At 44.0% G+C, this 27051-nt stretch overlaps 1 protein-coding gene across 1 annotated transcript in view; it reads left to right on the top strand.

Moving 5' to 3' along the window:
* Window positions 1–26281, top strand: part of LOC126195762 (uncharacterized) — a 36212-nt gene extending 9931 nt beyond the window's left edge. Inside the window, exons 2-3 of the mRNA XM_049934389.1 lie at window positions 25642–25983; window positions 26088–26281. Of these exons, the coding sequence (XP_049790346.1) occupies window positions 25642–25983; window positions 26088–26281 (536 nt within the window). The remainder of the gene's footprint in view (window positions 1–25641; window positions 25984–26087) is intronic.
* The last annotated feature ends 770 nt before the right edge of the window (window positions 26282–27051 follow it).

Genomic DNA, 27051 nt, shown 5'->3' with positions numbered 1-27051 from the left:
CCAGTTTAGCTGAAGATGAGAACTTAATCCAATTTCTGGATAGCTCTCGGATACAGGGTGAGTCACAGAGACATGCAAATTTTTTAATATTTCATTCTACAAGTAAAACTAAAGAAAAAATATTTCATATAAACATAGGTATGCAAATGTTTAGTTACGGGTAATAAAGGATTTTGTCTGAAATATAGCAACTTCGTTAGTATGAAGCCATAGCAAAACTGTATGAGTTTAACGGAAAGCAATATTTCCACTTAATTTTGTTCTTATTGGTTTGGAGAATCTAATAAAACATGTCCCAGACGTGTACCTGCCGTTGTTTTCCAGAACATCTAGAGAAACAAAGATTAAATCGATTGGTCATGGTGTTACACGTCTGTGGGCACCCAGATCGCTCTCTTTAACACCAATGGATTTTTGTGCATGGGTATGGATGAAAGACATAGCTTATGAGGACAAAGTCAATACACGAGAGCCTTTACTTGCTCGCATTATGAATTAAATAGACGAAATAAGGAACAACCCTGTGCAACTGAAATGAGCAACAAAGTTTGTTCATACACGTGCAGCTAAATGCATTGTACTCGGTGGAGACATTTTTGAACATTTATTGTGAATGTATTGTGAAATTGTATGTACACTGTACAATTTCCTTCACACTGAGCTCTGTTTTCTCCGGTTTAACACTCATTAATAAAAGCAGGTGGTCCGACACATTCATACACTTTCAGTTATCGTTATTACCATCATTTTTGCAAAATTAAATTCTGTATGGATTCTGTTGAAAACTTTGTGCAATTGTCTGGAATTTCATAAAGAAAACAAATTGGCCAAGTTCTTTAACAAATTACAAATTTTACGAAATTACTTCTAACCTTCTCTGGATGTTCTGGAAAACTGCTGCAGATACACGTCTGGGACATGTTTTATGAGATGCACCAGATCAATAACAACAAAAGAAATGGAAATAATGCTTTACTATAATCTCGTAAGTTTTTCGATGGCTTCATATTACCGAAGACGCTACATTTCAGGCAAAATCTTTTATTAGCCGTAACTCTGTAACTAAAAATTTGTGGACCTATCTTTATATGAATTTTTGGTTTAGTTTTACTTGTAGAATAACATATTAAAATATTTGCATATCTTCGTGAATCACCCTGCATAACAGCTGTCTTTTTTATATATTTTTTCCTTCGTTGTTTTGCATTCGCCTGCGGGGCAGGTTGGCTACATGTGAATATCTCATTTTCAACTACAAATTTAACGATATTGCAGTGTCTGTGTTGTCAATAAGAACGATGCAGTGTTTCTTCGGTCATGCATACATGTCCGAAGGAACAGATGCTGCTGCTGCTATATCCGTTATGAAAGATAGGAAATGTTTTCGCAGTTGTGAATACCAACAGCCGTCAGCTACATAACGGAATGACGACTGTGACGTCTGTGCCGATACGAGGCAGCGACTTTCATTTTAAAAAAATGACCTCCCCTGCACGGAAGTGTCATAATGTGTGTACGAGTATAGATAGTGACGCAGGAACGGCGACAGTCGAAGTTTGGGTCTGCCGCGGTTACCCTTGTCGCTGCATCACAGACAGGAGTGCCTGCGATGGTGTACTCAACGACGAACCTGGGTGCACGAATGGCAAAACGTCATTTTTTTCGGATGAATACAGATTCTGTTTACAGCATCAAGATGGCCGTGTCCGTGTCTGGCGACATCACGGTGAGCGCACATTGAAGCGTGTATTCGACATCGCCATACTGGCGTATCGCCCAGCGTGATGGTATGGGATGCCATTGGTTACACGTCTCTGTCACCTCTTTTTCGCATTGACGGCACTTTGAACAGTGGCCGTTACATTTCAGATGTGTTACGACCCGTGGCTCTACCCTTCATTCGATACCTGCGAAACCCTACATTTCAGCAGGATAATGCACGACCGCATGTTGCAGGTCCTGTACGGACCTTTCTGGATACAGAAAATGTTCGACTGCTGCCCTGGCCAGCACATTCTTCAGATCTCTCACCAACTGAAAACGTCTGGTCAATGGTGGTCGAGCAACTGGCTCGTCACAATACGCCAGTCACTACTCTTGATGAACTGTGGCATCGTGTTGAAGCTGCATGGGCAGCTGTACCTGTACACGTCATCCAAGCTCTGTATGACTCAATGCCCAGGCGTATCAAGGCCGTTATCACAGCCAGAGATGGCTGTTCTGGGTACTGATTTCTGGTTGTTCTGGGTACTGATTTCTCAGGATCTATGCACCCTAATTGCGTGAAAATGTAATCACATGTCAGTTCTAGTATAATATATTTGTCCACTGAATACCCGTTTATCATCTGAATTTCTTCTTGTTGTAGCAGTTTTAACGGCCAGTAGTGTAGGATGTTTGGTTAGTTAGTTAGCTAGTCAGATGATTTGTTGATAATTAAAAGTTGTGTAGCTTCATGACCATGAAACAAAATAAACTTATCCTAATCAGCGGAAAAAATTAATATTTGGGTCAACATCTGTAATACTCTAAATCCTCTCCCTCAAACCCCACCCTTTGGGAAGAGAGTGAGAGTGTTAGTTTTAGCGAATCAAAATTTACGAAGTAAATAAGTATTTTTTATTTATCCGTAACCATTTCCACGCAAAAATGAGAACATGGATTTTCTTAAATGACAGTGCCAACTACCAAAAAAGAAAATAAGTGTTTAAGACAAAATGTACGTAGTTTTTTTATGTAGAATCTTATTCTGCAATAAACATGGGGGTTCCCATTTGAAATTTTAAAGCTGCCTCCCGTCCCACACCCAGGGGGCGGGGGTGGCGGGCTAATTTTAGCACCAGCCTATGTCACCCTCGAAAATAATCAGTCTTGGATTCTACACATTTTTTAGTGTGAAGCTTATTTTTGGAGTTATTCTGGTTTGTCAACTTAAAATTTACATCCTGTATATATGTGGAAGGTCTGTGAGACTTTTTACATTCGATACTGCTACGCTAAAAGAGACTGCAGTGAAATACAGAGAGACCTGCGCAGGACCGATGATAGTTACCGGCACTTGCAGTTTGTCCTGAACGTAAAGAAATGTATCGTCCTGGGCGCAAGTAGGCGATCCCGTTATTTGTAAAAAAATTCTGGAAACAGCAAAAACCTTAAAAACTCTTAGAATAACCGCCAGGTGAGACCTATAATGGAAACTCCACATAAAACCAACTATAAGAAAAGCAAACACCAGGGTGAGAGGTATTGGAAGAATCTTAGGGAAATGTAATTCACCCACCGACGAATTACCTTACGAAACGGTTGTTCGACCGGTTTATCAGCCTGGGATCTATACCAAGCAGGATTGACATTACAGATAGAGCAGATCCAACGGAAAGCATTACACTCCATCTCGGCACATCTTAGTGGGCGCAAGACGTTACTGATATGATCAATAAACTACAGTGGCATTCGCTACAAGAGAACCGTGCCAGTGTGCATCAAAGAGGGGGTTACTATTGAAATAAGGAGAGCGTATAGTCGAAGAAGAGCTGGGGAATATGTTATTTCCTCTACAAATGTCTAGCGAAAGGTTGAGGGGAAAAAAGGAAATTAGAGTCCACAATGACGTTTATCGACAGTAGCTCTCCCCAACCACCATTAGCGATAGGGAAAGATTATTGTGCCACCACAGGACTTTCTGAGACAGAACTCAGTAAGTTACTCCTAAAGGCATGTATCACACTCCGTAACATGGCCCGAAGATTATACTTGGTGTCCCAGGAGGGATGGTCAGTACTGAGAGACATAACAGAGACAATTATATGAAGAAGAATATTGCAGTAAATGTTATCTCTAAAATGCATACCTTAAGACCTAAGAGCAATTGCTCATCGTCGCTACTATGAAACATATCTTCTCTACTGACCAGAGGCACATACCTCATACGTTGTGCATTTTAGGGCCCTTGTTCCTAGATAATTTTTCTTGCTTTGTTCCATACTACATACCCGCACAATATGGAAAGCAAAGAGCTTGGAGTATAAGAGACTTGCTTCACAGTATGGAAGACGAAGAGCTCTTAAGGTATGCATTTTAGCACCCATGTTGACCTGACTTTTTTGCTTCGAATGAATGTACCTGTAATATTCCTCAGTAATGACTATTCCTCCTGAGACCCCATGTAAATTAAAACAGGGCATCTTCTTGTGACATAATGGACTGCGATGGTTATTGGGATTAATGTTATTGTGTATCAGAGGAAATTGCAACTGCTTTGGTACTGTCGAATGTGTTCTCACAACTGGATGATAAGGTCCAGACTAACAGAACGGAAGTGTTGGGAGGACAATGGGGTTGGGGTATTATTGGTCGCGGCTGAAGGGTTGTGAATTGGAGAAGGAACTGTGAGGTGAGATATTAGATGGTTGAGGCGATGGGGGAGCATGTGGCGATGTTTGCCTCAGAGCCTTTGTAGAGTCACTGGAAATGCTGCACAACATCAGTCAGAATAAACAGAACTGAGAATAAACCATAGTGTCTGAGCAGGAGGAAATGAATTCCAAAGGGTTGCGGGAGTTTGTAGCGCTATCATTTAAACAAAGTACGAAGTGGTTAGCCAGTGTTGTTTTGTGTTGGATTCGAGGTGAATATTTGAGAAACAGTTACTACAAACATTTTAAGTGATGCGGACAGGATTCTAGAGGTTGTTTTGAAGTAGTAATGTGTTGACGTGGCGGAGGGGAACAGTTAATTCAAGTCTGCCAGAAGGTGACTAGCTTACGTTTGTAGACGCAGGTGGCATGGTTTACAGTAAGGTGGGGACGAAAGCGATACGCTTTGCGATACTTATTGGGAGAATATCTGGAATTTTGTGTCTAAGTATTGTGGCAGACTGTGCAATTTCGGATAAGGGTATGACTTTGATAGGATCGACACATTTCAGTGTTGAATCGATAGTGGCAAATAATGGCTACATTGGTTTCCAATTCTTTGATGGCTGAATCAAATTCTGCATATTATGTTTGGAGACGACCAGGTAATTACTGATAGCGAGAGAAACTGAGTGTAAGCAGGTACGTCGTAGCTAAACAGAAAATCTTAGTACACTAGCGTTTGTGAAAACTACAAGATCCAGAAAGAATATCCCGACAGATGCCCTACTTGGAAGGTATGTAGAACAATGTACAATCAGTAACGTGTGATGCCGTAGAACGATCAGTCTCCAGAAAATGAATTAATTGTTATGTTTAGTGTGGAGCATGTTGTCACGACTTCCTCTTTTTTGTCAGTCTTCCCTGGTCAGACGTATACTTACACTAAACAGTCTCAATAGCGTAATTAAATATTCTGTCCTCTGATTTCCCTTTACGGCTCCCTCTAGAATCTCTGGTGTCATTTCCTCATTTTTCCGAATCATCCTACTGCTTTTACTACTTAGTTTCATGCGATTTTTCCTTTCTTAGGCAACTTTTTGGAGGATACGCTAATTTCTTTTCAGTTCATCAAATGTACAGCATCCTTCTGTTGTACCACGTCCACAACGTTCCGATCTTCTTCATTTCCGGCTTCCCCAGATGCCAAGATTCACCTCTATACGATGAGGTGCTACGGATGTGGAGCCTTATCTCAAGTTAATATTTATATTTGATGCCAGCAGACTTCTTTCGTCGATGTATGTCTCTTTGCCTATGCCATTCTGCTTCTCGTATCTTTCTTCCTTCGTCCACCATGCATTAATTTGCTTCCACGACAAAAGAATTCATTCAAATTCTCTAGACCTTTGTTTCCAGTACTGGTTGTAATTTCTGTCGGTAACCTCATTTCTGCTGCTACTCAACGCTATCGACTTTCTTTGCTTTACTGTCGGGCCACAATCTGTCGTGAAGGAACAATTCATGGCATTAAACATGTTTCGTAGTTTTTCCTCCGTTTCAGGGTCGGTAGTAATGTTACCAGCATTAACGTCCTTCCACCCTGAGTTCTATTTCAACTCCTGAACCTTCCACTTATTTCCTTCATCGCTTCCTGCTTGTACAGTCTCACCAGTATAGAAGCAGATTTCTTATTCTGTGCCCCTTTACTGAGTGTACTAATTTCCTTTTGATTCTTGTAAATATAGTACGTCTTATCTTACAGCATAGATCCAGTTTTCTAAGCATTTAGAACAATTACCGACATTTTACTTGGTGAAACATTATTTCTTAACCTACACACCTAAGTAATGGAGCTTTATCGGTATGCATGCGACAGCACGCGTGTCTAATACACAGCAGCGCCAAAAAAACTGGTATAGGCATGCGTATTGAAATACAGAGTTATGTAAAGACGCAGAACACGGCGCTGCGGTCACCAAAGCCTATAAAAGACAATAAATGTCTGGCACAGTTGTTAGATCGCTTACTGCTGCTACAACGCCAGGTTATCAAGATTTAAGTGAGTTTGAACGTGGTGTTATAGTCGGCGCACGAGCGATGGGACACAGCGTCTCCAAGTTAGCGATGAAGTAGGAATTTACCCGTGCGACCATTTCACGAGTATACCGTGAATATCAAGAAACCGGTAAAACATCAAATCTGTGGCATCGCTGCTGCCGGAAAAAGTTCCTGCAAGAACGGGACCAAGGACGACTGAAGAGAATCTTTCAACGTGGCAGAAATGCGACCCTTCCGCAAATTGTAGCAGATTTCAATGCTTACGCTTTATGTCACACACCGACATTGGACTGCTGATGACTGGAAAGGTGTTGTCTGGTCGGACTAATCTCGTTTAAATTTGTATCCAGCGGATGGACCTCTACAGGTATGGAGACAACCTCATGAATCCATGTTCAAGGTGGTGGAGGCTCTGTAATGGTGTAAGGTGTGTGCAGTTGGGGTGATATGGGACCCCTGGTACGTCTAAATACGACTCTGACAGGTGACACGTACGTAAGCATCCTGTTTCGTCACCCGCATCGATTCATGTCCATTGTGCATTCCGACGGACTTGGGCAATGCCAGAATGACAATGCGACGTCCATACGTCCATAACTCCTACGGAGTGGCTTCAGGAACATTATTGTGAGTTTAAACACTTCCACTGGCCACCAAACTCCCCAGACAAAGCATTATTCAGCATATCTCTTGATGTTCAGAAGAGAAATCCACCCCGTCGTACTCGGATTTACGGAACAGCCCTGCAGGATTCATGGTATCAGTTTCCTGCAGCTCTACTTCAGACATTAGTCGAGTCCAGTCCCTACGTGTTGCGGCACTTCTGCGTGCTTGGGTGACCCTACACGATATTAGGCAAGTTTACCAGTTTGTTTGGCTCTCAGTATATGTTGCAGAACGCCGCGTATAAGAAACAGATTTTCTAGTGCTCATACCTCGTCCTCTGATGGTAATAAACATATAGGGTTCAGTGTTTTGGATAGCCCATGGGCTAGGGACCATTTCTATACCAAATAAAGGATCGTTTTAGTATTAATATTCTATGGTAGAGGACCAAATTATGTACACTTCCTCAGGTAAATGGAGCAAATCGGTTGATCCTTTTTCCCTTTGGTGTAGTCTACGGTTGGCTTGGCTTGATGGGTCTTATGTAGGCATCATTAGTTCATGGGCGGTTCCTCAGAAAAGGGACTTTTAATTATATTTTCGCCGTCATCATCAGACCAGAATCCAACAGAGAATTCAAAGACGGCTGTGCTCAGCAAGTAGCTGAAATTTTTAAGATATTTTCTTTAGAGCCCAATCTCCAACAGTCTTCAAAATGTTCTTCATATCTTTATATGTTTTCGAGATACAGAGGTTAATTATTACTCTACTTTTACACGTAAAATACGCGCGTAAATACTGGAAGATAGCGGTTGTGTTACAAAAAGAGCTGACTTGCGTGGTATATACTGAAACGCTTTGCCACGGCGCAAACGTCCAGTTCCGACGGGCACTTGTCCATTTCAGTCGGTTGCCGATAACGTGGTGTTAACATTGACACATGCATGGGTCGTGGGCTGTGAGGCCCATCCTTAGGAGTGGTTTGCGCAATTCCTCACTAGTCCTGTGCCAATGTGTAGTCGTATTGGTCTTAATTATTCCCCACGCATTAACCTCTATATAGGCTGAAACTGAACGAGTTGATGCAGAGCTCAGCACACTGGACACGCAGTCGGGAGGACGACTTACCAAACTCGCGTCGGGCCATCCTGATTTAGGTTTTCCGTGATTTCCCTAAATCCCTTCAAGTTAATGCCGGGATGATTCCTGTGAAAGGGCGCGGCCGACTTCCTTCCCCATCCTTCCCCTATCTGACGGGACCGATGACCTCGCTGCTTGGTCCCCTCCCACGAGTCAACCAACCAACCAACCATCAAATTGAAACAGGGGACAATGAATTCGCAATCGATTATATGGAGATATGGAACCAATGGTCTGAAATGCATATTTATTGTGTTACGAACATACACAGCGTACTCCACAACAACGTAACTGTCACTAACTGTTCAATGTTACTACCGCCAGTCTAAATGCTTGCATGGCAACGAGGCTGATGTTCTGCCGCACTCTCCTCTTGCACTGATGCATGCCTGTATTCGTCCTGGCGTACTATCCACAAGTTCATCAAGGCACTGCGGGTCCAGATTGTCCCATTCCTCAACGGCGATTCGGCGTAGATCCCCCAATGGGGTCGATGGGTTACGTCATCCATAAAGAGTGCTTTTCAATCAATCCCGGGATGTTCGATAGGGTTCATGTCTGGAGAACATGCTGGCCACTCTAGTCGAGCGACGTCGTTATCCTGAAGGAAGTTATTCAGACGATGCGCAAGATTGGGTCACGAACTGTCGTCCATGAAGACGAATGCCTCGCTAATATGCTGCCGATGTGGTTGCACTATCGGTCGGAGGATGGCATTCACGTATCGTGCAGCGGTTACGGCGCCTTCCATGACCACCAGCGGCGTACGTCGGTCGCACATAATGCCACCCCAAAACAACACGGAACCTCCACCTTGCTGCACTCGCTGGACAGTGTGTGTAAGGCGTTTAGCCTGAACGGGTCGCCTCCAAACACGTCTCCTACGATTGTCAGGTTGAAAATATATGCGACACTCATCGGTGAATAGAACGTGATGCCAATCCTGGGCGGACCATTCGGCAAGTTGTTGGGTGGAACTGTACCGCGCTGCATGGTGTCGTGGTTGCAAAGATGGACCTCGCCATGGACGTCGTGAATGATGCTGCGCATCAGGCAGCCTATTGCGCACAGCTTGGGTCGCAACACGACGTCCTGTGGCTGCACGAAAAGCAGTATTCAACATGGTGGCGTTGCTGTCAGGGTTCCTCCTAGCCATAATCCGAAGGTAGCGGTCATCCACTGCAGTAGTAGCGCTTGGGCGGTCTGTGCGAGGCATATCATACACAGTTCCTGTGTCTCTCTATCTCCTCCATATCCGAACAACATCGCTTTGGTTCACTCCGAGACGCCTGGACGGTTCCCTTGTTCAGAGTCCTTTCTGGCACAAAGTAACAATGCGGATGGGATCTAACCGCTATATTGATCGTCTAGGCATGGTTGAACTACAGACAACACGAGTGGTGTACCTCCTTCCTCGTGGAATGACTGGAACTGGTCGCCTGTCGGAGCCCCTCCGTCTAATAGGCGCTGGTCATGCATGGTTGTTTACATCTTTGGGCAGGTTTAGTGACATCTCTGAACGGTCAAAGGGACTATCTGTGATGCAATATCCACAGTCAACTTCTGTCTTCAGGAGTTCTGGGAACTGGGGTGATGCAATACTTTCTTTGGTGTGTGTACTATGAGCTAGGTTCTTGATGTGCGATGTACGTTGTGTATCTCCATTATACACATAACATAATAAATATGTATTTTCGGTTACTGGTTCCTCATCTCATTATCAGTTGTGGACCCACCACTATCTGTTTCAATTTAAGCTGAAATGTCTGGGACACGCTCCATGCCACCAGTAGTTCCCCCACCGTTGTTTATTCAGACAAAGTATAATTACTGTCAGAGCTCGACAAAAATAATTCAAAAACTTCTCTGAATGCAGCTAGGTGATGAAGCTCACTACGCTGCAGTCTTTCTAGACTACCACCGAATCTCAGACACCGAAATGAGATACGGAAGCTCCGCAAACACGTTGTTCCACGAAATATTGCAATTTCAGAGCTATTTATATCCCGAAAGTCTTCCAGATTTTGGTATCCTGCTCATTAATGCCTTGAAAATGTCATCAGACAAAGAAGAGATTTAATTTCCTCGGAACTAGTTGATCTGGAATCATGGTCTCTTGTGAAGTATGATGCAAAGTTATGTTCTAGCACATTAAGATTGCCTTCATGATTATATCATTTATAATTCGTGAGAAACAGTCTACAGCAGTTTTACCAGCTTTTGGGCAGCTTTCACACAAGGAAAGTGAATTCCATAGTCTACACTTCGAGCTCTAACCTCGCGAGTAAGGCAATTTTTCATCCATTTGATAATCTTACCCTTTCCAACAAAGACATAACGTGTGCTTTGATTATCTGCTGTACCTACTTGTGATACTAGTTGTCTTCACTCTTGGTTTCCGTGTGGCTCTGATGAGAGAGAACTTCACAACTGTCCATTTGCTTTCCTCCATCTCCGTCACCTTTAAATCATTCATGTAATACCTCTTGCACTGTTCCCTCTTCTGCCTGAATCTATTGCTGAATTAACCACACAAACAAGGAGACGTTTCGGAATAGAACTCTAAGCTTTCTCAGCTGACAGTAACGTAAATGGTCGCCCACATTGAGTATTCTGTGGGACTCTGGCTTCCACAGTACATTCTATTTTTACCCGAAGCTCGCAAATTATTTTCTAGAGAGGTACCAAAGATCATCCATAACACATCGTTAAGAATGACTGGGCTGTTATCAACACCCAGCCTGACCACTAAAGGTTGGTAAAAATGAGAATGACACTAAAGGTTTATAATGTAATTGGCTAAAATGAGAATAGGGAGTACAATTACTCAACCAACGTTATTAATACTACATGCAAAGAAAGTAGATTTCTTTAGAAACAATAATGTGCACAAGAAAAGGAAAGAATAGAAATGGAAAAGAAAACACAAGAAAAATAGATAAAGTAAGAAATCACAAAATGGAGATGGGTTTTTGCAGTACGCAATATAAGAGACCACATATTAGCTTACATTAGAATATGTGTAGATCACATATATCCATAAAAAAGACAACCGCTCTATGCAAAAAAAATTTAGAAGAATCACATTAACGTGTGTGTGTGTGTGTGTGTGTGTGTGTGTGTGTGTGTGTGTGTGTAACACAGCGTAAAACTGTATTCTGTTGACCTTGGCCTGAAAGTTTTAAACAACATTTTTTTTATATAATAATATGTTTACGATTTACATACTGTTTGAAATGAGTTCTGTGAAATATCGATTTATCAGCGTCTCATAAGTAACTATAAATTTTTCACGTCAATAAAACTCACGGTTGTGTATGGAAGAACTATTATTTTCAAAGAATCACTTTCAGTTGGTTCACGAAGAACTTTTAATGATATCCTAACAGCTGAATGCACTTTTTGGCCAATTTTATTTTGTCCACTTTATGTAAGTGTATAACAAACCAACGATAGGATGACAGTTGCAATAAAAGATAAAACAGGGAGGCTAACGATGCTGATAACAAGTAGTAGCTGTCCATACTCATCCATAGCCAGCAGATTCTACTAGAAAGTCACAATTATCCGCAGTATAATTGCTTATCAGAACCTTCGTCACTCATATATAATAGCACAGGTAAACAAATATGGATATTTTAAACAAGCTTATAAGTTGATAGGGTATATAATCCATTTACAGAGTGCTATGTACTGTTGTACTTTCTATATCAGTGTACCAGGTGTGCCGGTATGATATGAGAGTTTTTTTGTTAAATTGAAACACTAATTTTGTATTGAAAAGTAAAAACATTTTATTCAAAGTACTGACCATTGCTTTCTATACAATTTGATCACCTTTCTGGCAATTTGTGGACACCATGTCAATAGAAATGTCTTTTGAAGCAAACCAATTTTCGACTTCTTCGTAGGAATCGAAGTGTTCCTTAGCCAGTGCGTGTCCCATTGATGAAAACAAATGGTAGTCGGAAGGGGCCAAGTCTGGTGAATACGGCGGGTGGGGTAGCAGCTACCAGCCTAGTGTTATGATTGTATCCTGAACCAGTTTTGCTTTGTGTCCAGGTGCATTGTCGTGTAAAAAAAAAAAAATACTTTGCCATGTCTTCTGGCCCATTCTGGTGTTTTTTCGATCAATGCACAGTTCAAATTGATAATTTGTTGTCTGTATCGATTAGTATTCACAGTTTCACCGGGTTTTAGAAGCTCATGATACACCACACCTTTCTGCTCCAACCCCACACAGAGCATTGTCTTCTTGCCGAATCGATCTGGTTTTGCAGTCGATGTTGATGGTTGTCCCGGATTAACCCATGATTTATCCGTCTAGGATTCTTAAAATAAATCCATTTTTCATTGCCAGTAACAATTCGATGCAAAATTGATTTTCTTTCATGTCTTTGATGCAAAATTTGACTAATGGTTTTTCGGCTTCCCATCGCTCTTTCATTCAATTAATGTGGCACCCATTTTCCACACATTTGGATCTTTCCCATAGCTTTCAAACGGTCAGAAATTGTTTGTTGTGCAACATTTAGCATTGCTGCCATTTGCTTCTGGCTCAAAGTATCGTTTTCCTCCAATATTGCTTCCAATTCGGCGTCTTTGAACTTTTTTGGTGATCTTCCACGTTCTTCAATTCTTACATAAAAATCATAATTTCTGAACCGTTGAAACCATCTTTTGCATGTTGCTTCTGATAGAAGCCTCGACAAGCATTCGATGAGACTCTGCACCACTTTTTTTCAAATGAAAACAAAAAATTAATGCTTTCCGCAAATCATCACTTTCTGGTACAAAATTCGAGATTGTTAACACGATGAAAACATATGATGTTGTTTGTTCCATGACTTGATGTATACTAGGTATCATTGACATATGTCATACCAACCAAACAAAAAAAAAATTAAGGCTCGTTCACAACAAATGTTCCTTATCGACACATTTGTATCTTAACGCTCATTTCATACCGGTACACCTGGTAACTCTCAAGACTGTAGCAGAGGTAAGTAACAACGTCCAGCACCCAAGATCTTTGAAATGCAAGAAATAGATATCAATATATTCACATTTAGAGATAATATATTTCCATATTCTTACACTATTACCTGCTGAATAATGTTTTTCACTGTACCCATTAATATCTTCCACATAGAATTATTGACAGATCTATTCCCGGCTCAGGTGGGCAGCACAGACCATTCTTGAACTCTCACTTCTTTCATTCAGATCTCAGCAGGATCTAGAATGCACGGGAGGGCATTCCTCATTCGGAAAATTCTGGAAGGATTTACTGTTTTAGAATTGATCTGATAACTGAGGACAGTCTCCGATAAACCTTTGTTACTGCTGGAGAAACTCAAATATTTTTAATTTGTTTTTAGGGCAATATTAGTTCAGAACAAAAATGTAGGAACAGAGAATCGTGGACTTTTCATGACTGTCCTATTGACTGAAACTCTGAAAATTAGAAACCCGGCAAGCATACCAAGTTCTTAGTCGAATTGTAATTTCTGATAATCAGAGACGGGAAGGCGCAATCTCTACGTACTTTGAAGAACGCATTCATTACGGATGACCGGTTCCATCAATTAACATTATTGTTGACATTATAGTGGATAGTATGTAGTACATTCTGTACACGGTTGTTGAAAATATAACCAGGTTTGTCAGAAAAACAATACAGTTACGCGAGGTGCTTTTTTGCTATATTGTTTCTATTTGCGTCTAACTTGTTTTAATTTTTCCAAACCTGTGTGTAATGTGCTACATACTATCCAGTATAACGTAAGTATGGCACGTGTGATACACTCATAATGGACTTGGGCGGGTAGCAGCATTTTATAATTTCAGAAGATGCCAGTCTTAGCTGTTGAAACACGTCATCAGTAATAAAGCATTCTGAATTATTTGTGGAGTCGACAGTTTCCCTTAACTGGTGTCACCTAACGTAGTAGTAACGTAAGGGTTTATCACTTACAAAACAGCTGTAACATAACATTAGGTACACTGGACACAAATTTCGTTCACCGCAAATTAAAACGGTATGTCAGCTGTAACCCAACTGCCTCCCGTGAGATTCAATTCGAAGCCTCGTAGTCGGGATTATTATGTAAGAAAGGGGAGTTATTTCAAGTCTACGCGACAAACAACATTCCTATTAAGATTCTATCACTAGAAAACTGCATGCTAAATTAAATTATAAAATTTTGACAGTGAATGTTCCTGAATAACTTAACTCAGATCGCAATAAAGTAATATTTGCCACTTGAAAGGTAAAAAAATCAGTTTCGATACCAAAGTTACTGTAAAATTCACGTTCACAAATAATAAACTGAATCACAAGAAATATAAATTGCGAAAAACTTATGAATATCGCTGTAAAATAAGCCAAAATCATCATATAACTGCGCAAAGATGACTGAAAAAGTAATTGAAGTTACACGTGACTCTGGGAAGGCTACAAGAAGGTGAGTTCCCGAAAGTAAACAGAAGGACTTGTAATAGTGCAGCTGACATATTTAAAATTCGAATTTTGTTTCGGGCCTTTCAGCAAGGTGAAATATTTTGTTTTATTCCGATTGGTCAGATACGTAAACATAATGGCAGACGACGGCGAATCTCACATTTGTTTCATAAAGTCCATACATATTATAAAATTTTGGAGATTTGTGGTAAGGTCCTATGGGACCAAACTGCTGAGGTCATCGGTCCGTAGGCTTACATACTACTTAATCTACCTTAGACTAACTTACGCTAAGTACAACACACACACCCACGCTCGAGAGAGGACTCGAACCTCCGAAAGGGGGAGGGGGGGCGGGGGCCCCTCACACCGCGCGGACCTAACCGTCGCGGCTATTATAAAATGCATTTACATATATCATAATGTATGTACGTACGTATGTATGTATGTATGTTGTTCATCTCCTCCTAAACAACCGGACTGATTTCAACTAAACTTGGTACGCAAATCACACATTGTTGATGGTGGGGAATGGGGTGGGGGGGGGGGGGACCAACTATCTTCCTATGGGATGGATTTTGGGGTGATGAAGCATTGTAGCCCACGAAGCGCCAGTACCCTTACTTTAATCACACAGTATGTGAGAATGAGAGCAGTTAGTGACTTGCAACAAACTTTACACATAATTTCAACGATGAAGGAAAAAAGGTTATAGCTTACTACATTTTTGCTGTTCATGCAGTAAAAACGCCTCATGAAGCATGACATTTTAATTTATTATTTCTTTACAAACTGTTCAAAACGGTTCAAATGGCTCTGAGCACTATGGGACTTAATTTCTGAGGTCATCAGTCCCCTAGAACTTAGAACTAATTAAACCTAACTAACCTGAGGACATCACACACATCCATGCCCGAGGCAGGATTCGAACCTGCGACCATAGCGGTTCCTCGGTTCCAGACTGTAGCGCCTAGAACCGCACGGCCACTACGGCCGGCTTACAAACTGTATTTACGACACATTTCTCAAGGAGAATCTCCGTATACTGTTGAACGTACCTACAAAAATATGTGACTGTATGACATATAGTTCAGGATATATAACGTCATAAAAACTGAGATGAGTAAAAAACAGCCGCATCGCGTATGACGCTTCAGTTTATTATTCTGTACTACTAACTCTTGAAATATATTTGACTTCCTCAAAAAACACACGAGCATATAGTTTATCCTCTATATATAAGGACATAAAGGGTCTTCATTGACTGTCAAAACAAGTAATAAACTTCGTAACTAGTACCTAACAGGAAAATAAGTTCAGAACTAAACGTAAGTACTTGGAATAGAAATCTTGGTCAAGGAGACAACACAATAGAAGTTTCTACAGTCAGCGTTCTCTGCTTGTCTAACTACCAAACGTTTGAGTCAACGCTCTCTTTGAGTGGAGAACATTGGAACAAACTAAGATGTAAGTTACGATCTGTACGAGGTCACAGTTTTTACAGTCTTGCTAAACGAGTTTGACAGAATACCAACAGGCCCGCAAGCGTATTTCCGAGGTCTCTTGGCGTCGAAGTTGGCGTGCGATCGAAGCGGCACTGGAGCCATAGCAGACCTCAACTTTTCACTGGCTGCGTCGGAACTGCCGTAATCGGCGTGGGGACGATCCTAAATACGCGTACGGCGGAGGTACTTCACCTTCTGATTGGCTGTTCGAGATATTGACGGATGCAGCAAAAGGTTCGTGGCAGGAGCGATCTGTCTTGCTGATTTACACGCCCTCTCTGGTTTGGTCCGGTGTACGCGAAAGCCCTCGGCAGGTCGCGCTGCAAATGGCGGTACCGAAACGTCGTGCAGACGCAGGGGCGGAGCTGGCAACACGCCCGACAGTGATGTGTTGCAGTGTGGTGTCGGCGCCTGAAAGCTTTCAAGACACGCCAGCTGTATTCACGACACCTTTCGTAGTCAGTATCAAGTTACGCCACTGGATGACCTGCTATATTGTATCAGTGTACGACCCACAGTTCAGGATTTACAACGTCATACGCACTGAGCTCTGTGAAAATGAAACAGTGGCGCGAAATTTGCTAGATGTACAGATGAAATATGTGTACAAATAAGTTTGCAATATACACTAGCTGATCAAAAGTATCCGAACACCTGGCTGAAAAAGACTTACAAGTTCGAGGCGCCCTCGGTAATATTGGAATTCAGTATAGTGTTGGCCCACCTGTAGCCTTGATGACATCTCCCACTTTCGCAGACATAAGTTCAATCAGGTACTGGAAGGTTTCTTGGGGAATGGCAGCCCATTCTTCACGGAGTTCTACACTGAGGAGAGGTATCGATGTCGGTCGGCAAGGCTTGGCACGAAGTCGGCGTTCCAAAACATCACAAAGATGTTCTGTAGGATTCAGGTCAGGACTCTGTGCAGGCCAGTCCATTACAGGGATGTTATTGTCGTGTAACAACTCCGCCACAGGCCGTACATTATGCTCGATCGTGTTGAAAGATGCAGTCGCTGTCCCCGAATTGCTCTTCAACAGTGGGAAGCAAGAAAGTGCTTAAAACATTAATGTAGGCCTGTGTTGTGATAGTGCCATGCAAAACAACAACGGTTGCAAGCCCCCTCCATGAAAAACACGACTACACCATAACACCACCTCTGAATTTTACTGTTGGCAGTACACACGCTGGCAGGTGACGTTCACTGGTCATTCTCCATATCCACACCCTGCCATGGGATCGTCACGTTGTGTACGGTGATTCGTCACTCCGCACAACGTTAGTCCACTGTTCAATCCCCCAGTTTTTAAGCTCTTTACACCAGGCGAGGCGTCGTTTGACATTTACCGGTGTGATGTGTGGCTTATGAGCAGCTGCGCGACAAGGAAATTAAAGTTTTCTCACCTGACGGTCATAGTACTTGCAGTGGATCCTGATGCAGTTTGGAATTCCTGTGTGACTGTCTGGACAGATGTCTGCATATCACACATTTCGACCCTCTTCAACAGTCGGCAGTCTCTGTCAGTAAACAGACGAGGTCGGCCCGTACGCTTTTATGTTGCATGTGTGCCTTCACGGTTTCGCTTCACTATCACATCGTAAACACTGGGCCTAGGGATGTTTAGAGGTGTGGAAATCCCACTTATTCAGAAATGACACAAGTGAGACCCAATCGCCTGATCATGTACGAAATCGGTGAGTTCCACGGAACGCCCCATTCTTGTCTCTAACGATGTCTAATGACTACTGAGGGCGCTGATATGGAGTACCTGGCAGTAGGTGGCAGCACAATGCACCTAATGTGAAAAACGAACGTTTTTGGGTGTGTCCGGATACTTTTGATCACATAGTGTATTAAATAGATGTGAAATATATTTTACATGTGCGTACACTGGAAATACAATATCATGGGTAAAAAATTCATGCTTAATCCCTGGAGCGATACGTAAAGAAACACTGTAGAGGGCGGACCAGCACCTAATTATAGGTGGGGTAAAGGTGATAAGGCGGAACGAAATGGGAGGAGGAGAATATAGACAGACAGAAGGGGAACGGCAAACGGACAGAGAGAGGGGAGAGAAAGAAATGGGAAAAGAAAGAAAAAGGTGGAAATGTGCAGGGAGAGTGGATTTGGGAGATTGGCAGGGAGACGGGGTGTGGATATAGACGGAGAGAGAGTAGAAGTAAATGGACAGGTGAGCAAATGGTTCTAGGGGCAGGTATACAGAGACAGAGGGAGGGGCAGATCGACAGGGAGGCGAAGGACAGAGAGGGGCAGAAGAAGGAGGACAGGGAACTGGGGTTGGAGGAGGCAAACAGAGAGAGGGGGTAAAGAGGTGGAGAAAGAGGGGGGTGAAGGAGGCAATGGACAAGAGAGGGAGAAGGACGGGCTGGACTAATTCAAGATTGAAATAAACACGTACCTGGGCAATGCCAGGTACTCAGATAGTACAACATATAAACACCCCACATTGGTTAACATCAGTGAACACATATATTCCGATATCACATCCTCAAAAACGAAAGATTGATAAATACTCATATAATGGCAAAAGAAGTAAGTATGGTAAAGTATACTAACAGTCATTTGTCTTTAACAGCTAGGTGATGGTAGCAAAGTTGTTAACGATCTGTTAATGTTATAATGCAGGTTTCATATTCTCCTGATATACGCATAATCGATTTGGCGCCAGTACCAAACTTCCGTCTACTCTCGCTGGATATGGGCTGGTCGAAAGGAACTGGTACTATAACGGTGCAGTTACATACGTTTGTTTCATCGCTGCTAAAGTGGAAAATATTAATTTCGAACTGCCTGATACGAAAAGCGCGGTCAGTTGGAAAAAATCCTTTCACTAACAGTTTTGGAAAAAAAAAGTTCCACGATCACGTCTAAGAACGCCCGAGGCGCCACACAGCTTCGAGATCGGGTAATGCAGCACCCAGAACGCTGATCAGAGTGGTGGTGTAACTCAAAACAAAGGGGTATGAGACGCGGAACTCACAGCTTCTCGGTATTTCATAGAAATAGGCCAACGAAGACATTGTGTTATTCACTCTTCACAGTCGTTCTAAGCTGATGTTTTTATAGTTGTGCCGGGCTAAGGAATACGTTTAAAGAATATTAGGTTTAATATAACGAGAGACAGAGCCTGCAATATTGTTAAGAAAATGTATTTCGTCTTGTTTCTCTGAAGTCTGTCGTTTCCTTTAAGAAGTGAACTAAAATGAAGATTGTCTCTTTTTTGTTTCCAGAAAAAATAAACGCAAATTATATCTATTTAAAACAGCAGATAAAAATTCGCTTGGTGCCTTCCAAAGAGAGAGTCTCCATTCCCTCCAAGCTAATTATGTAAGTGTAGACCAGATGTGGCTCAAATTCAATGATACAGTATCGACAGCAATAGATACATTGATAAAACGTAAGTTAATAAGAGAAGTGGCTGATCCACCATGGTACACAAAACACGTCAGAACACTGTTGCAGAAGCAACGAAAAAAGCATGCCAAATTCAGAAGAACACAAAATCCACAGGACTGGCTAAGTTTCAAGGAATTTCGAAACTTACTGCGTACGTCAATGGGAGATGCTTTTAATAGTTTCCACAATGAAACATTCTCTCAAAAGATGGTAGAAAACCCACAGAGAATCTGGTCGAATGGAAAGTACACCAGTGGCAAAAAAACATGTCAATACCGTCACTGCGCGATAGCGATGGAAATGATACCGATCTTGACGCCACTAAAGCGGAGTTACTAAATACAGTTTTCCGTAATTTCTTCACGAAATTCCATAATTCGAAACCAGAACAGCTGTTAGCATGGTTGACATAAAAGGAGATATCTTAGGTGTTGCGAAAAAACTTAAATCACTTAAGAAATGCAAGTCGTCCGATCCAGATGGTATATTAATCAGGTTCCTTTCAGAGTATGCAGACACAATAGCGCCTTCCTTAGCAATCATATACAACCCCTTATTTACTAAAGGTCTGTTCATAAAGACTGGAAAGTAGCACAGGTCACACCAATATTCAAGAAAGGAAATAGAAGTAACCTATTGAATTACAGACCCATGACACTGACCTCAATCTGCAGCAGGATTCTGGAGCATTTACTGTACTCGAACATTATGGATCACTTTGAAGAAAATGACTTATTGATACATAACCATCACGGATTCAGAAAATATCGTTCTTGTGCAACACAGCTAGCTCTTTATTCCCATGAATTAATGAGTGCTGTCGACAAGGGATCTCAGATCGATTCCATATTCCTAGATTTCCAGAAGGCTTTTGATACCGTTCCTCACAAGAGACTATTGCGTGCATATGGAGTATCGTCTCAGTTGTGTGACTGGATTCGTGATTTCTTCTCAGGGAGGTCGCAGTTCGTAGTGATAGTAAATCAACGAGTAGAACAGAAGTGATATCTGGCGTTCCGCAAGGTAGTGTCATAGGCCCTGTGCTGATCCTGATTTACATAAATAATCTGAGCAGCCCCATTAGATTGTTCGTAGATGACGCTGTAATTTACCGTCTAGTACATTCATCAGACGATCAATTCCAATTACAAAATTATCTAGAGAGAATTTCTGTGACTCACAGATACAACCTGTAATGGAGTCCTAAGCACTTGCTCTCAGGCAGCTCCCTGACACACTGCAGATCTGGCATGTCTGCTAGCAGGTGCTAGTGTATAGGTGTAGCCTGCCTGCGGGGGTCTACACCTGTACAACGGGTTTTCTCTGTACAGTTACATTTTTGAAATACTCAGAATTACGGATGGGGGATGTTATATCCTAGCCAGTAATGCCACCCGCGACCGCTGCCAAAAGGTTGGCAGCATCAAAGTCCGGACGCCGTCCGCATAAGCGCCAGCGATACAGGAAATCGCCGCAAGTCTGCGCGCGCCACCGCTGGCTTCTGGCTTCTTAAGCGCTGGAGTCGCGAGCGCTAGGACAGTTCTGGATTCGCCGCTCAGTTGTAGACTCGCCACCGAATTGTGTACCTGCTAGTCAGTTGTGTGTTCATCGCAGCAGAGTTATTGTTTGTCGTCAGCCGACGCTGACCTAGCCGCACCGACTCGAACTAGACAGATTTCTGTAGACCATGTTCACCACTGTGTTCTGTATCGTCATTAATATAGATAAGTACCGACTTTCATTTAATCCGAGTGTTTGGGTTATCATCTTTCTGTTCACTGTTCCAGCGGACCGGTCGGCCCGCTATTAAAAGTGTGGCGGTGACTTCGTAGGCCGTTTCTACAGCGAAGTGTTGTCGCTACGAAGGCCGCCACAAAACTGGCGACGAGGACTTCCGAACTCGTGTGCAGGGCTGGTTTAACTTGTTTCTTGAGATAGAATTTTGGGGGCTGGTTTAATTTGTGTTCACCATATCTGCCGAATTACAACAGTTGATCTTGTTACAGAGTCAGCAAATACAAAGTCTGGTGGAAGCAATCGCCAAACAAGCGGCTAATCCACCACCACACAAGGAACAAGCACAGGCAGCACCGCCTTTTCGTGCTTTTGAGGCATCACGAGAAGAATGGCAAGAATATTTCGCGCAGTTGCAGGCGCACATGTCAGTCTACAAAATCACAGGTAATGAGCGGCAGCTTTATTTAATTTCCACTGCAGGCGTGGAAGTCTATAGACTACTTTGTAAGTTGTTCCCGGAATCCAAGCCAGAAGCTTTAGATTATGACGTTGTTGTTACAAAGCTTGCTGAGTATTTCGAGTCGCGAGTTCATGTGGCAGCGGCCAGATTCAAGTTCTTCAGATTAAAGAAACTGCCACATCAATCTAATAAGCAGTGGTTAACAGATTTACGGGGCCTCACACGTCAGTGCCGATTTAATTGTGTGTGTGGAGCTTCCTACAGTGATGTCATGTTACGAGACGCTATTACTCAAAACATTGCAGATTCTCGTATTCGTGCTGCTATCTTAAAGTTGCCTGACCCGTCATTAGAGACTGTGATGAACATTATTGAAGCGCAAGATACTTTTGACTATGCTGAGTGTGAGTTAGATCAGCCATGTATTTCTCAAATTGCCTGTGCTAAGCAAGTTATGTCACGCCCGCGGCCCCACCGGCAGAGTCAGACTGTAAACACTAGCCGGCCGCGTCATGTTAAACACATTCGTCAGCCGCGTGTGCAAAATGATAGAGTTAAGTCTTGCCCTAAGTGTGTTCTTGCTCATCCTCGTGAACGTTGCCCGTTAAGAAACGCGGTTTGTCACTTTTGTCAAAGGAAAGGACACATCCAGACTGTTTGTTTGCGTAAACGCAAGAACAATTCTAGTGCTGCCCAGCCCATGGATATTCATGTTCTTCAAAGCCAGCCCGCCCAGAAGGTCGCGTTTAAAGACTCTTCCACGGTTCGTGTGGGTAATAAACTTGTTCGCAATAAGCCACCCACCCAGCCCTCTGCTATGCGACCCAAACGTAATTCAAACGCTGTAAAAAGTAATGTACAGACTGCAAGTGAAGCGGGAGTTGTTGTTCCACCCGCCCAACCCACGAGTTGTCGTAAGCAGCGAACACGCGCTAAACGCGCTGATTTTGTGTCTTCCGCCTCCGCTGCACCGATCTAGAGACAGTGTAATAAACTATTTGTGAAGCTACGCATCCAGGATAAGACCTTCAATTTTCAATTAGACACTGGTGCGTCTGTGACTCTCATAAATAGTGCTGCGTATGCGGCTATCGGCCGCCCTAAACTTTCAGCGGCAAAACATTCTTTGGCTACTTATAGTGGAGAACAAATTCCTGTGTTAGGTGTATGTAGCGTGCCAACCACATTCCGGGGCAACACAAAAACAGTTTCATTCACAGTGCTCCGCGCTACAGACAGTGTAAACATTTTCGGATTAGACTGTTTTGACTTGTTTGGCCTGTCTATCCAAGACAATGTGTTGAAACTTAATTCTGTTGTTGTTCCTCAAGACAGCATAACCGATCTGTGTAAACGATACAGTGACATATTTAAAGACGAACTCGGTTGTGCTGCGAACTTTGCCGCTCATATTACGTTAAAAGATAATGCTCAGCCTCGATTTTGTCGTGCTCGTCCAGTGCCTCACGCCCTCCGGGCACCTGTAGAAGATGAACTTCGTCGTTGGCAAAACGACGGTGTTATTCAACCCGTTTCAGCGAGCCAGTGGGCTTCTCCCTTAGTTATTATAAAGAAACCGTCTGGCAAGTTACGTTTGTGTGCTGATTTTAAGTCGACAGTTAATCCTCAGACTGTCATTGATTCTTTTCCTTTGCCTAGACCGGACGAGCTGATGGATAAGTTAGGGGAAGCTCGTTTCTTTTCCAAAATTGATCTCCGTGAAGCATATTTGCAATTGCCCCTCGACGAGCAATCACAACAGTATTTTGTCATAAACACGTCGTTGGGGTTGTTCCGTTTTCTGCGTTTGCCTTTTGGTTGTGCGTCAGCTCCAGCTGTTTTTCAGCGTTTTTTGTCACAACTTCTGGCTAATGTGCCATCGTGTTGCAACTATTTAGACGATATTGTTGTGTCCGGTCGGACGCGTGCTGAACATTTCCGTAATTTGGAGTGTTTGTTTACAGTGTTGTCTCAGGCAGGCCTACGTTGCAACATCGATAAATGTTCATTTTTCCTTACGGAGTTGGAGTATCTGGGACATGTTATTAATGCTCAAGGCATTCATCCCTCCCAGTCACATTTAGCAGCTATTCGTGATTTGCCCGCCCCTCGCAATCTGCATGAATTGCAAGCAGTTCTTGGCAAATTGACGTATTATATTAGGTTTATACCTAATGCATCACAGATTGCTGCACCGTTGCATCGTCTCCGCCGTAAGAATGTTCCGTTTGTGTGGTCAGCTGATTGCCAATCAGCCTTTCAGCAGCTTAAAGAGGCTTTATTGAATGATCGTTGTCTGGTCCATTACGACCCTAACAAGCCTCTGGTGTTAGCTTGTGATGCCTCTTCTTTCGGCCTCGGTGCTGTGTTGTCTCACCGAGTCGGTAACACCGAACGTCCTATTGCGTTCGCCTCTAAATTGCTAAACAAATCTCAGTGTAATTATAGCCAATTGGACAAGGAAGCGTTGGCTATTGTGTTCGGTGTCACAAAATTCCATCACTACCTCTATGGTAGACCATTCTATTTAGTAACAGATCACAAGCCTCTGACGTCGCTGTTTCATCCGTCTAAACCAGTTCCTCAGCGGACAGCTCAGAGACTACAACGTTGGGCTCTTTTGTTATCACAACACCAGTATGAGATACTGTATCGCCCTACAGCTCAGCATGCAAACGCTGACGCGCTTTCTCGATTGCCGATTGCTGCGGATGAGGTCTTCGATTCCTCTGACGACTCTTGCCATCAGATTGACGCCGATGAGCATCAATCCCTCCGGGATTTTCCGATTGATTATCGTCAGGTGGCACGCGAGACAGCTACGGATCCTCATCTGAGTTTACTATTACGTTTTGTTCAACGTGGTTGGCCGTCCAAGGCAAAGGACATATCGGATCCTGTGGTTCGTCGCTATTTTCCGCAACGTCATCTGTTGTCTGTTTCGCACGGAGTTTTGCTGTTACGCACCGAGCATGACCAGCTTCGTGTAGTGGTTCCCCAAGTGCTCCAATCCAAGGTCCTCGACTTGTTGCATCAAGGTCATTGGGGAGTGGTCCGCACCAAGCAGCTTGCCCGCCGTCATTGTACATGGATCGGCATTGATAAGCATATTACGCAGATGTCTACAGATTGTTCGACGTGTGCCGAACACCAAGCTGCTCCGCGTCAACGCTATTTTGAGTGGGCACGCCCTGCCGGTCCCTGGCAGCGAGTACATATTGATTTCGCTGGCCCATATTGGAATTCTCGTTGGCTCATCGTGATAGATGCATTTAGTAATTTTCCGTTTGTTGTGCCCATGCAGTCTACAACGTCTGCACAAACTATACAGGCGTTGACTTCAATTTTTTGTATTGAGGGTCTTCCAGAAGTTTTAGTGTCTGACAATGGTCCACAATTTACCTCTGCTGAATTTGAAAGTTTTTGTTCTGCCAATGGCATTCGCCATGTTCTTACTCCGCCGTTCCACCCTCAATCGAATGGTGCAGCGGAACGTTTTGTACGCACATTCAAGGATCATATGGACCGCCTTCGTGCTACGCACTCTCGTCAGCAGGCTCTCATCACGTTCCTGTCGTCGTACCGGACCACGCCACGCGACGGCCCTTCGCCTGCGGAGCTTCTCCACGGCCGTCGTCATCGCACCCTACTACGGTTGTTGCACCCCCCGGATCGACCCGCCGCTTCTGAGCATCGCACGCGTTTTCAGCGCAACGACGCCGTTTTTTTCAGAGTTTATCACGGTCGCCGTCGTTGGGAACGTGGTACCGTGATAAGTGTCCAGGGTCGCGGTTTTTATACTGTTCAAGGTGCTACTGGGGTGCACAGGAGGCATCAGAACCAGTTGCGCCGCGCTGGCCGCCCGGATTCTGCCGCTCGTTCTTTGTCCACAGATTTGGTCCGCGGCGGGTTCCAGCCGCGCCTTCCGACTTCGCTGCCGCCCCCAGGGCAGCAGCAGCAGCAGCAGCCGTCGCCGCTACCACGCCGACAGCCCGTCCCGTTGATGCCTCCCGCGCAGCTTCATACGGGAGCGCCCCGGGTGGTCGCTCCGGCGCCTGCGGTCCCTCTTCAGTCGCCACCGCCTTCGGAGCAGATGGACGTCGACCCCTCAGCCGGGCCGCCTTCCCAAGCGGTGGCTGTGCAGCCTGTACTGCAGCCGCTTTCCTTGGGCACCCCCAAGGAGTCTGACACCGCAGCGCCTTGTCCGGCGCCCACTCAGCAGCCGTCGACACAGCGTCAGGAGACGCTGCCTCTCTTCGTGGGTCCCGACGCCCCGTCGCGTCCAGTACCAGAAGCTGCGCCCGTGGTCACAGGCGTGCACCCTGACCTCGGTTTTCAGTCGGTGTTTCCCGAGGCCCCGCGCAGCCAATGCTGGGGTGCGGACCGGGGACTGCCACCGACAACAGTCTCCGCCCCGGTCTCTTCTGCTACGCCTGCGGCCAGACCCCTCCCCCGCCGTCGACGCTCGCCACGTCATTATTCAGCGACGGTGCGGCGATTTGCGGGGGAGGAGTGTTATATCCTAGCCAGTAATGCCACCCGCGACCGCTGCCAAAAGTTTGGCAGCATCAAAGTCCGGACGCCGTCCGCATAAGCGCCAGCGATACAGGAAATCGCCGCAAGTCTGCGCGCGCCACCGCTGGCTTCTGGCTTCTTAAGCGCTGGAGTCGCGAGCGCTAGGACAGTTCTGGATTCGCCGCTCAGTTGTATACTCGCCACCGAATTGTGTACCTGCTAGTCAGTTGTGTGTTCATCGCAGCAGAGTTATTGTTTGTCGTCAGCCGACGCTGACCTAGCCGCACCGACTCGAACTAGACAGATTTCTGTAGACCATGTTCACCACTGTGTTCTGTATCGTCATTAATAAAGATAAGTACCGACTTTCATTTAATCCGAGTGTTTGGGTTATCATCTTTCTGTTCACTGTTCCAGCGGACCGGTCGGCCCGCTATTAAAAGTGTGGCGGTGACTTCGTAGGCCGTTTCTACAGCGAAGTGTTGTCGCTACGAAGGCCGCCACAAAAGGGGAGTTGGCGCGCTGGGGGTCTGATGTGTTCCAATTGGCGTTTTATTCAACCGTGAGGCAGTGTCACCCCCCACTCCTTCCCGTGATCAATAACAGGAGGGCGCGAAGCAGGAGGGCTGAAAAAGCGTCATCACCCTTTTTTGCTTCGAAATACGTTCAGATTTCTTCGAATAGCTATGAGCATAATTTTAGTCATATTTGGTACCCATGTGACAGCATTAACACACATCACATGAATTTCTGAGCTCTGGCTTTTTTTCGAATGTATCGACACATTA

The sequence above is a fragment of the Schistocerca nitens genome, chromosome 7 (assembly GCF_023898315.1).
Source record: "Schistocerca nitens isolate TAMUIC-IGC-003100 chromosome 7, iqSchNite1.1, whole genome shotgun sequence".
Taxonomy (NCBI): domain Eukaryota; kingdom Metazoa; phylum Arthropoda; class Insecta; order Orthoptera; family Acrididae; genus Schistocerca; species Schistocerca nitens.
The sequence above is the reverse complement of the archived record's forward strand: the minus strand, read 5'-3'. Positions and strand labels throughout refer to the sequence as shown.